General features: G+C 39.3%; 1 protein-coding gene across 1 annotated transcript in view; it reads right to left on the minus strand.

Moving 5' to 3' along the window:
• LOC138047587 (laminin subunit alpha-like) overlaps positions 1 to 12,500 on the minus strand; it is a 103,330-nt gene that overhangs the window by 32,670 nt on the left and 58,160 nt on the right. Inside the window, exons 30-37 of the mRNA XM_068894503.1 lie at positions 11,522 to 11,798; positions 11,250 to 11,326; positions 8,715 to 8,900; positions 8,048 to 8,400; positions 6,923 to 7,039; positions 4,761 to 5,054; positions 3,955 to 4,180; positions 3,304 to 3,389 (exon numbers count right to left, since the gene is read on the minus strand). Of these exons, the coding sequence (XP_068750604.1) occupies positions 3,304 to 3,389; positions 3,955 to 4,180; positions 4,761 to 5,054; positions 6,923 to 7,039; positions 8,048 to 8,400; positions 8,715 to 8,900; positions 11,250 to 11,326; positions 11,522 to 11,798 (1,616 nt within the window). The remainder of the gene's footprint in view (positions 1 to 3,303; positions 3,390 to 3,954; positions 4,181 to 4,760; positions 5,055 to 6,922; positions 7,040 to 8,047; positions 8,401 to 8,714; positions 8,901 to 11,249; positions 11,327 to 11,521; positions 11,799 to 12,500) is intronic.

Below are 12,500 nucleotides of genomic sequence, written 5' to 3' on the forward strand. Positions count from 1 at the left end.
GTGAGTTTGTTGAGTTTGATCCCCTGCTGCCAGAAAACCCCTCCCTTATTTACCAAGATCTTCCTGGGATTTCGATACTATTTGAGGGTAAACATGTCAATATCCCTACCTCCTCCTATGAAAAAAAGATGTACATCGACACGATCGATAGGTGGTTGTCTGCGTTCAAAGTTTTCTGTACAGTCCTCCTTACCTCATTTCCCCACAGGGCTGTCAAAATGTTTGCCTACCAGGTGCTTATCTGGCCTGCTCACCGCAAATTTGCCGGTTTTGACTGGCTTTCCTATGAAGGAAAGCGGCCAGCAACCCTTCAATAAACTGGGGGCAACGTGATATTCAACTGTACCTGCTAAATTTCACGGGACAGGCAAAGTCTTGCTGTACCATTTGTGGGAGTGGGGACCATTTCTCTCATGGGTGCTCCCTTTCTGCCCTTTGCCCAAACTCAGTCCAACGCGGGGTTTGCAACAACTACAACCGAGGCCTCCAATGCAGCCAAGACCCCTGCCCCTTCTGCCATTGCTGCAAAACCTGCAACAGGGAACAACTAGCCTCCATCCATGACGAGGCCCCTTCAAAATCTCTGCTTTGGTCTTCGTAGCGCCCCATTCCTGTTCAACCAGTTTTCTGATGCCCTGGAAAGGTTGGTAGAACTTCACCTTAATATTCAATCTGTCATTCACATTCTGGATGATTTTTTCATTGCTCAACCTCCCTCCACATCCCACTGCCCTCTGCCAAGTGCTGACTCTCTTTGAGGAATTAACTATCCCTATGGTTCCCTCACCCACCCTTGAGTTTATGGAAATAACCCAGTATTCAGTACTCATGCAGGCTCATCTCCCAGGGAATAAACTTCTCAAAGCAAGGGCTATGCTTTCCAGCTGGTCCAACAAACGTTCTTGTTATTTAAGGGACTTGCAGTCCCTTTTTGGGACCTTGCAGTTTGCCTGCCACGTCATTTCGCGCCTTTCTGCATCATACACCTGACCAAGGGCCTTAACCACCTAGGGAAGGATATTTTTCTCAAGCACGAACTTCAGATGGATATTGGCATATGGTAACTTTTCCTTTCCAACTGGAATGGGGTAACCCTTTTTCTCTCCCCTTACTCTGAACCCTTACCACAAATTCTCTTGCACACCTATGCATACGGTACCATCAGTTATGGGGCATTTTTCAATAACCTATAGTTCCAAGGTGGATGGCTCCCTGAACACTTCTTGAGCACTTCTGTGGGCATCAGCATTACAAGACAGGAGGTTTTTCCCATTTATTTGGTGCATGGTGCATGGTGCATGGTGTGGGATCCCCTTTGGGCAAACCGTAGAATTTGCTTCCAATGCGACAATCAAGCTGTGGTTGATATAGTATCCTCTAAGAGCTCAAGGATCCCTTGTGTAATGAACCTTATCTGTCTAATTACTTTCCAAACCTTAAAGTATAACTTTACCTTCACTGCCAAACATGTTTCTGGGCTAGACAACAGCATTGCTGATAGTCTCTCTTGCTTCCAGGTGTCCCGGTTCTGCCTCCTTGCACCAGATGCATCGCCTACTCCCTATCCCAACCCTGCTCCCCTGCTGAGAGTCTAACCATGCAAGCGGCCAATTTCATTTTCAAGTTCATTGCCACTTCAACCCATCTTATTCTTCTCGGGAGCATCAATTTTTACCTGTTTTTGCCTTGGTCATCGTTTAGTGTCGCCTGGGTACCCCTTGTTGCCCGTCCGTGAGACAACTTTGATACATTTTGGTGCGCAATTGTCATCTTCCCTTTCCCATGGTACTAATAGGGTCTATCTGGCAGCAGTCAAAAATTTGCACGTTGAGTTTGGCTATTCCCTGGATTTCACCTCTATCCTGCTACTTTACAAGACGCTTGGTGGCATAAAGGCGTCCCTTGGTACTCTAAGCGAACCCGCCTTCCCATTACAGTCTCTATCCTACATAGTATTCATGACAAACTAAAACCAGGCCAGTCCCTTGATCCGATTCATTCATGCTGTGAGCGGCTCTCACTTATGTTTTTTCAGTTTCCTTTGAGGCAGCAAATTCACTTGCAATGGTAACTTTGACATTGCCCATTGCTCATAATGTCAAGGTCGAACATATCATTTCAGCCAACCATTTTTTGGCCCTCATCAACGGTCTGCGCTGTCACCCCCCTGAGAGACTACATGCTCCAAACATCAACACAAAGACCTGCTCAGCCCCTCTTCAAGTTAAAAAAAAAAGGTAGGAATACGGGATATTTAGCGAGGGGGTGGGATTGAGGAAATACGGGACATTTTATCTTTTTATTTACCAGACCGGCAGATTGTACAAAGAGAATCATGTGCAGTGGGCAAAGCCAGTTATTAAAATTATTGTCACTCTGTTCTGACAGTGTCAGATGATTGTCAACCATCTATTAATTAAATCTTTCAAATAAAAAGGGTTGAATCAAATTAGTTTAAATTAGTGGGGAGCTGGGAACAACCGAGTTCGAATCAAGTGAAGTAAAATGACTAAACAAACAAATGGGGAAAACCAAGGGAAATGAACATAAGTTCAAAATGATGGAGATTTAATCTAAATAGCTGACTTTCAATTTATGGTTTCAACAAATATGTATTTGAAGTGTGGAAAGAATCAAGTTAATTTTTTTAGATAATTCTGATGATGAACAGCCTGGTCACTCAATTGGAAAGGCACAATTAGTATATGTAATCACTTGGGCCCAAGGGCAATTAAGGATTAATTTCATGCATATTTTCAAAGTTTTCACAAAGTATTTGCAACTCAGGCACAATTTGCGTTTACATGTTTATCACATAAAGGGCAAAATTATTGAGGGAAGCCCATTCAATGCTACAACAAATGACTATTACTTTAACATGCTTTCATTTTGGTTAAAGTTCAATTCCAAATTCAATGCTGTCAACAGAAATAGCGCTTAATTTGATAAACCTGTATTTTACATGTTGACAAAAGGCAGTTTAGTCAGTATCTGGAAAAAGATTCTCTTGTTGAACTTTGCTTGCTCTGGATAAGCAACTGTTAACCAATCAGGATCGAGCAATGATGCCCTTTTGATTACCAAAAGTGCCCTCGTGATTAAGAAAAAAATGCCCTCTGTCTCACCCAATCAGCATTCAGTAATTTTGCCCCGTATGTCATAAGCACTGTTCTCGCAGAGGTCATGGGTTCAAATCTCCTTCAAACCTGAATTTTTCAGGCTTTTTCTTTTAATTAGCAATTAGGAAACATTCATAACTGTGATGATTGGAAAAAAAAATTGACTTGAAGATAGACATTTCACCTCAATCTCTTCGGCTTTTCTCTTTGCATCATCTGCTGTGTTCTTGGAGCCAGTTGCATTGCTCTCAAGTTCATCTGCTCTGCCACCTATATAATAGGATTTTTCTTATTACCACACTATTGAACTGAAGATTTTCCATGTTTAATCCTAAATTCTTGATGCAAGTGTCTATAGGGCTAGATGTCCTCAATCAACCTCTTGCATGCACACGTACGCTTGTTACTCAAACATCCTAACATCCTGTATGCCCTCATCTTGTAATGAGGGCCTCTAGTTTATTAGCATTTAGATGCTATTTTGAGCTACCCTCAACAAATAAAGACTTCACTTCACTTCACTTCACTAAGTTGAGAAGGTGCAATCTTTTACAAGGACCTTTTTGTCGGAAAAAGAGAAGAGCCAGCAAAACAAGCGCAAAGTATCATGTTTCAAAACATCTTTTGTTTTTTAAGATACAGAGGTAATTCTGGTCCACTGAATAAGACTGAGAAGAAACACACAGCCAACCTGAGTGTGTAACAGGCAAGATACAACTATTTATGTTACACCTAATTACATGTAACAGTGTAAAAGATTGACTGTATGACCAAATGATTAGTCAACTGACTAACTGCCGCAACAATGACTGATCAATGGTATGGGAATGCTTACCAATATCATTTGCCATGTCATCAAAACCAGGAAAAGTACTCTCCACATCTGACAAGGTGGTTGATACCTTCATGATTTTTCTCCTTATTTCTTCAAGCCTTTTCTTAACATCATCTAGAAGACTAGTCAATTCATTGTCAACTTTGCTCTGTGTGTAGGATGCAGTCTCATTTAGAAGGGAACTTCTGTTCTGTGAGAGCTTGGCTTGATTGGTGACATTTTGAGACTAAAAAAGAACGTAGCCCAGCTGCATGTTACCCTACTTGTGAATAACGAAAACAAAGGCCTAACGTTTATACAGGGAATGACAAATTTTCACTATTATACTTGAAGTTCTCTGCTCTGTGGGTATCCTATGTCTGCCAATCACATTGATCATGACAGTTGTGGTCTCTTAAACCTCTACGCATCTCATTCTTACAGTTCAAAGTGCAACATAATCATTTACGTGACCAAGAACATACTGCTTTTAAACTTTCATTGTGACTGCATTTGCTAAACTGTACCTATGGCAATTTTCTTTACAGCAAACTGTGGAGTAAACATCCATCCAAAGGTGAAGAAATGCAAATTGCTATTATAATTTTGTGCAAATGGCAGTAAATTATGTACAAATGTTGTCTATAATGCTGGGAAATTACCAAAATTTTTACTAGTGTACTTGCACTTCCACAAATTATAGAAGCCACAGACTGCCCAGTGAACAGCATTAAAAATTCTCTCTTTTACAAAGTTTCCAAACTACCAATGATTCTAGGTGCATAGGGAAAAATGCTATTTGCTTGCTAACTTGACAAAAACAATACCTTTTCTATTGCACCCATAGCAATTTTCTCTGCTTCTCTGGCAATTGCTAGGGACTCATTCAAGGAAGTGGCAATGTCAGAATATCTTTGTGAAGCATTAACTGCTTTTTGGGCAAAGTCAATGTCTGTCAAGAGCTTCTCCAATTCATCGGCCTGTTTTTGCAGTTCCTCTGAATGATTTTGAGCCATCAAAACTGATGGAGTGAGGTCATTCACAGTCTTGGTAAGATTACTCATTCTTTTGTTCACTTGATTAATCAAGTTATCAAGCTGGAGAAAACTTCCATTAAAGGCCTAAAAAAAAAGCAATTCTAACTTAATAACTTAATAATTAGCAATTTGTTCCCAATAAGTATTTCATATACACTACCTTTTAACCCTTTCATCCCTGAACCGGCCATACTTAGTATTTTACTCTAACGCCAGACGATTTTACTTGTTAATTGGGAACCCACTACCCTGCGAACAGCTGGTTTCTCCTACACTTCACGAGAGAGAAACCACTGCGAGCAACTGTTAGTTTCTTTGAGTGAGCCGCTGTCCAGTGCCAAGGACGAATAAATTAAATTTGAACCAGTAAAACGAGTTAATTAACTTGTTTTGGCGCTTGGACGTGCGTTCAGCTATGGAACTCCTGCATTTGGGCGAGCCTGCTGTGTAGGGATTTCCCATGAAATAAGATGAAGTGATGTCAAATACATCATGTGGGGTGTGACGTACTTCGCACATGCCCGATGGAAAATCAAACGGTTGCTCGCAGTGGCTTCTCTCTCGGGATGCGTAGGAGAAACCAACTGCTCGCGGGGTAGGAACCCTCAGGAGTCAGTTGGTTAAACGGGGACATAGTTTTTGGATGCTGTTAGCTTAACCCTTTCAGGCCCGAGGGGTTCCCCATTGACGAGTAAAATCGTCTGGCGTTAGACAGAGTAAAATCTATAAGTGCCATTTGGCACTATCGGGCCTGAAAGGGTTAATTCTGTAGCACTTCTTTGGAGAAGCACCTCAGTCAATGTGTAGTACAGTCGAATCTCGATTATCGGGACTCGTTGGGACTAGAAGAAATAGTCCGGATAATCGAGGGTCCGGATAATCGAGAATATGAATATTAATGAGGAACAAAAACTGATTACATTAAGAAAGCAACATTTAATTGTGAACAAAACATTTGCAAATCGTTTGGGAAACAATATGGTCTACATCTTCACTGTCCGTTGTGAATACCTGTACACGTGTCGGCAAACGTCATGATCTTTTCCTTGCTCTTGCGGATATCAGATATCTGCCGTTTACTAACACCATATTCAGCTGACAAATTGGTTCCTTTTTCTTCTTTGTCTAATCGCAAAATTATAGCCTGTTTATCTTTTATCGAAAGAACAGATCGCTTACGCTTCAAGGACATGATGATCGTGAATATCAGATATCTGCTGTTTACTAACGCCATATTCAGCTGACAAATTGGTTCCTTTTTCTTCTTTGTCTAATCGCAAAATTATAGCCTGTTTATCTTTTATCGAAAGAACGGATCGCTTACGCTTCAAGGACATGATGATCGTGAATAAACACTCGTGACAGTGTAGCTTGTTTGCCGAACGAGCTGATAGAGCGTGAAATTTCACTTAGCAACAAAGCAACTCTAAGCCAATCAGAACTCGAAAGTTCTGCATTATAATTAGTTATGACGTGTGCGAGCGCTGCTTTATCTTGCTTTTTGAAAGAGAAACAAACTCGCGTTTACTTTACTTTTCAACGCTGCAGTTTTAAAAAGAATATGGCTAGGGATCTTGATGATGACTAATAAATATTCATGACAAAATTGGGACCAGAGAAAAAGTCCGGATAATCGAGGTTCGACTGTATTGAAATAGCAAAAGATTTAAAGAAGCAATGCTTATAGACGTTCCCATTTTTTCTGTATGGAAATTGGAAAAACTTTAAAAAAATTAATACCAAAAACCATTTTCCGTTTATTTTTATTTTCAAAATGTTCCCAATAAATATTAATACCTTTCATTAAATTTCCTTTGACTGCAATAATAATAATAATAATTATTATTATTATTATTAATTCTGACCTCTGAGCAAGACATTTTTCCTAATCATTTACATTAATGTAAAGTAGTTAAGTAGAAAAAATTAATGTTTGAGCTGGCGATCTCTACCTGCAAACTGCTGTTAGCAGACACGAGTTTACTTTTGGTAGATGTGACTACATCTTGCAAGTTCACTAACGCAATGTCAACTTCTTCTTTTCTCTCCACAGCTTCTGTTAGTGGTGTCTGAAGCACAAAGAAAGATTCCAGTCGAGCAAAGCATTATTATTTTGATCTACTAGTCAATTAACATGCCCCCTCCCTCACTCCCTCCCCCCCCACCCCAAAAAAAAAAAAAAGAAAAAAAGGTTTTAATGTTGACAGTTCCAAATGAACACAGTAATTGGCCTGAATTTCTTCAACAGTAAGCAAAACATTTCCTGAAGGCAGAATGTGAGATTGCTCTTATACCCTAAACATATTCAGCAAATACCGTAAACACCGGCGTATAAGCCGCACTTGCAGAGAAGCCGCACCCCGAGTTTAGCAAGTGAGATTAATTTTTGGAAAAAAAAAAATTTGAAAGAAATTAAAATAAATCAAAAGTGGAGTCTTGACAAAGATGTCTTACTAGTACATGTAAATGCACTGTTTCTTCAAAGTGTAAGCTCAAACAAAAACGGCTCTGTTAGGAGCCACCAAACTCGCAAAAGCAATGACCAATGCGTAATGTGGTATTGTTTTATGAAGTTCTTATTAATTTGCTGCACAGGTCTATACAGACTTAAGAATTTTCGCTAAACTTGTTAATTTTTGCAAATTTACAATTTGACCCGAAAATTTTGAGCAAAAAGGTGCAGCTTAAAGCGGTGTTTACGGTAACTACTTGTAAAATAATAACCTTGTGTCTATTAAAAATGCACCGTGCATGTACTGCTGAATCAATATTGAGCACAGGAATTGGGCACTTTGGGACTCTCAAACTTGTGTTCAACATACTTTACCTAAAAAGTTGTGTTAACACTAAGCAATTTAAATTAAAATGGTGTGTTAATACCAGTCTAAGAAGAGGTGGACAATTAAATGACAAAATTGACACAAGACAGAAGCCAAAACCTTTGTGAATCAGGTGTTAGGCAAGCACAATTTTGAAACTGGAAGAGAAAGAAGGGAAGAGATTTTGTCACTCTTACAATTTCTACATGTAAGATCCAACTAACCTGAAAAATGAGGATATCAACCCTTGAGACTTACCTCAGGGTCATAATTCCTGCTGATGTCATTTGTTTCCATGGCATGGCTAGCATTTTTTGAAATACCACTAGTCTTGTTCTTGATCACACCAAAGATACCCAATAATATGTCAAGAGTTTCACCGGCAAGACTTATGTCACTCCACAGACTCAATGTCTCATTCAAAAGTGACTCCATTTTGCTAAGAGAAGTCATTACAAGTTCCTGCTCTACACTAATTGTTGCGTTCAGACCAAAGAAGTCTCTATTGGTCAGTTCACTTAAAATCTCCTCAGCTGTTGCTAGTAACAATGTTTGGTTTGCTTTGTCTGTCTTAAGGGTATTTGCCAGTTTCTTAGCAACATCTATGATATCTGAAAGTTAAAAAATGACATTTGTCAATTTCAGAAACTATTGAGAAAGGAGAAAAGACAACATTTCTACAAGGTCTTGGGGGAAACCCTGTGGACTAAATACTGCTGTAAAAGGCAAAAACCCAATGGAATTTTCGAGTTTATACTTTTGAGAAACAGGTTTCTACTTCCAAAATAAACATTTCCTTTAAGCTCAAGAGTTTGACCAATTATTTCATCAATGAGCCCAACAATTCATCCACAACCCATGTGACAGAAACCAAGCACTTACATGTACCAACATTTACATGTTACACATCAACTTTCACATTCACCTTGAGTTCTGTTAAGCGCATCCTTAATATTTTGTTCCAATTCCAGAGCTTCTTCTTTAGTGGATGTTGAATTTTCTAAAACCTTTGCTGCTTTAAGAGATAATGCAGCAGCTTTGTCATTTAGTTCTTCTGTTGACTTCTCGTAATTCTCTGCTCTCTGCATAAGGCCTTCTTGGCTTCCTACATCTGATAGTGGGACAATGGAATAGTGAAATAAGATTTCCTTATCATCTACTCCCTAAATTACTTTCAATAATTCTACAATACAGTAGGTCAGATTTAATCATGACCTACACTTTCTTGAAAGGAGCAAGGATGGACAGTTGGTTAGTGCACGACTTTAGTGCAAGAGCTCACATCCTTGTTTCGACTTCTTTCCTTTCAGTGTAGCTCAAGTAGTTTTAAATAACTGTAAAACGGAGCACTCATGGAGAGGGGGGAACAAAATGAGTGCACTGTCAACCTCAGATTTGTCACTTAAATTACATAATGTACTGTTATGAGATATTGACATTAAATACATTGTATAGTCGCTTTAATTTACTTTACTTTACTTGATAAATGATGCATTTATTAATAGCGACGATGGCATAATCAAAATTTTTAACAGTCTAAGTGCTCCTAACAAGAATCAACTTGTCTGCCCATGGCTGTTCCTGGCCTGATAATACAGTACATGCCCGTCTCGCAGCTTTTGTAGTATTGGTAGGTCATAGGTTGACTAAGATTTTAGACACATATACATGTAGTTTCTTTTTCCTAATTAATCAACAGTTTTTGCAGGCAAAATAAACCCTAAGTTTTGTGTCAAGGTTGGTTTTCTCTATTCCTTTTCTCTCTTCCATTTCTCTGTTTTCCCATTAATAAATACATGCTTCACAGTTGCTAAATCAGGGTTCATAGCTGGCCAAAATCAAATGGTCATGCTAGGCTAAATGGGGTTAAGCCAGACAAAGGCACATTACTGACCTTCAGATTTTTCTACAAGTGCAAGAAAGGGTTTTGAAATCAGCTTCACTATGTTTTAACAAATCAACAAGTTCTTTTTGTTTCAATCCTCTTAGGACCAGGTAATCAAGAAAATGGGTAGTTATATTTGCCTCTCACAACTAGAGAGTGTGGAGTCACAGTTAAATCTGAAGGCAAGGAAACCAGTATAGACCTACTTTCAAAATGGCAGCCAAAAATGTATTTTATAATAGTTAATTGTTACACCTCTGAGACAGTACGCTCGCCGTGATTGGCTCAATTTAGTGGGCCATATTCTACAGTACGGCCCACTGTTACAACCCGCTAAATTTCAAATTTCAATAAAACATTCTCTAACAAGTTTTTAATGTAGTTTCTGTTGCATAAACTTGTAAAACTGTTTGAATCTTGCAAGCAATTGCAACTATTTCAAACAGCTAAGATGATTTAGTTTTTCAGATTTTGACACATGCATCTTTGTGGCAGTTGAGCCTTCCACTTGACTTCAACTAGTTTCCTTTTCCACATGATTACAGCAGAGATATAATGAACACCTTACGCACCTCGTTTTCTCGGTCCGAATTGTAAAATTATGAATCTTCATTTTGTTCTCATTGATTTATGGCCTCCGTGCGTTATTCTTGGCCCATATATTGACAGAAAAAAACTTGGTCCATAATTTTACCGTACTGTCCTCAAACTCTGTTAGTAAGAGGTATTTATCCCTTTCTTTACAGCTGAGCACAAGCCCTCTACAAATCGAGGAAACAGTAACTTAAATCATATCAAAGCAGACCAAAATTAATGTTGGTGGTGAGAGGAAAAAAACAGTACCCAGAGAAAAAGCTCTCGGAGCGGGGTAGAGAACCAACAAACTCAAACGACATGACACTGAGCATGGGAATTGATCCTGGGGCCAAATTGCTGGAGGATGAGTGCTCTCACCACTGTGCCACAGTTGTACCACTATTTTTGTGACCCTGCTCCTTCAGGTGTTATGGTAACATGCTTCTCTACCTGGGCTTAAATGTGCAAAATTCTCCAAAATGAGATCAGCAGGGTCTAATTAATAATTGGTTGCCATTTATGGAAGTGGTTTATAAATAAAATTTAAGTTTGTGTCTGGCTGCCAAAGAAGGCAACACCTGGATATTCTGGGCATCCAACCTAGTTTCAGCCATAGTTCCAACAATACTTTTTCCATTAAACTGCCACAGTTTCAAGCAGGCAGGTACAAAAGTCCGACCGGATCAACTTTGGTTGATGTAAAAAAAAAAAGCTAAGGCCTCAAGAAATCACCTTATCCCTCAATGTTAAGCTAACCTTTGTGAAATTGGGGCAAACGTGGAATAGTTTTGCTTTACAAAACCGTTTTTCTCTCGATCTGAGGTGACCAATCCTAGTTGATCTGGATTGACTTTTGCACCTGCAAGTCTCAAGCGATGCTTAGACAAGAAGTTGCTGGAGAGACATCACTAGAATATAATCCTATTGGACAATAGATATAATCTTTGAAAACTTTTGACATTAAAATTAAAAACCACAATAAAATCATGGCTATGTTACCATTTGAGGCAGAGATTCCTACAACATGAGAGACTGCTTCCATGGTGGAATTGTATTTGTTAGTTGGTGGAATCAGCCTGAGGAAGAAAATAGTGGATACTGAAGTTGTGTTTTTTCTTTGCTTCAAAAGCTAATCAAAGTTAGATAGACCACACAAGGGCTGAAACTGACAGAGATGAGACAAACATCAATACATCAATAGATTAGAAATCTTCATAAAAGAAGTCTCTCTGATGAATTTCCTGAAAAGAAAGCCAGTGAAGATCCTATACCTCTGTAGAGTTTCATTCACATCTTTAAAATACAGCTCTGCAATAATTCCTGCTGTTCCTTGCTTTAATGATTTCAGGGCCAACGTTACATTCCTATCCAGGTCAGTGACAGTAGACAGCAGTCGCCCAACACATTCACCACAGTATTCACAGCCTTCAGCTGTGGGAATGTAGTTTACAGGGCAGATAGTACAATTTCCTCCTTTCTTGCAACACTGACCAGTATTGACATCACAGAAACCATATAGATTTTCCGCTCCCTTTTCACAGTTACAGGCTGCAAACAAAAATAACTATGACAGCCTGCCTTGATGACAATAGTAATTATTATGCATTTACCGGTATAAGGGCATTTTTTAAGCAAACAGATTAAAATGCTTTTTAAATCCTACAGAGTTTGTGACTAATGTTCCGTGAAAGGCCAATCAGTTTATTAAAAAACACAAGGAAATGTAACCAAGATTGCAAACGCAGCACTTTCTCCTTAATTTTTAATACCCTAATCTCTTTCTGCCGATTTCCAACATTTTTTAGTGCCCACTCAACTGCGCCCACTTGTCAATGGTTGAATTTGAAATTCAGTTGTGCAACGGTGCTAACAGTATACATGTAGGAAAGGAAAGAAAAGGACCTTCATTCAAGTGTCTAGCACTGAAGTACTAATTGGGGTCACTGTAAACTGAAATCAACAAATTAACCTTGAGGGGGAAACCAGAGTCCCCGGTGTAGAAAACCAACAAACTCAACCCACAGATGAGGTCCAGTCTGGGAATCAAACCTGGGCCATATTGGTGGGGGGGCTCTCACCACAGCCCCACCCCTACACCCTAAATGCGGTATGGCTGTAAGACCGATCACTGTAAGGACACTTTCCATTTGACAGAACTGACCAGCCAGACCGGGCTTTTGGAAGGACTACATGTACCTCTACAACACCTTGAAATTAACACACTTCGAGGATGATATGTATACTCCTCCA

Source organism: Montipora capricornis, chromosome 4 (genome assembly GCF_036669925.1).
Source record: "Montipora capricornis isolate CH-2021 chromosome 4, ASM3666992v2, whole genome shotgun sequence".
NCBI lineage: Eukaryota > Metazoa > Cnidaria > Anthozoa > Scleractinia > Acroporidae > Montipora > Montipora capricornis.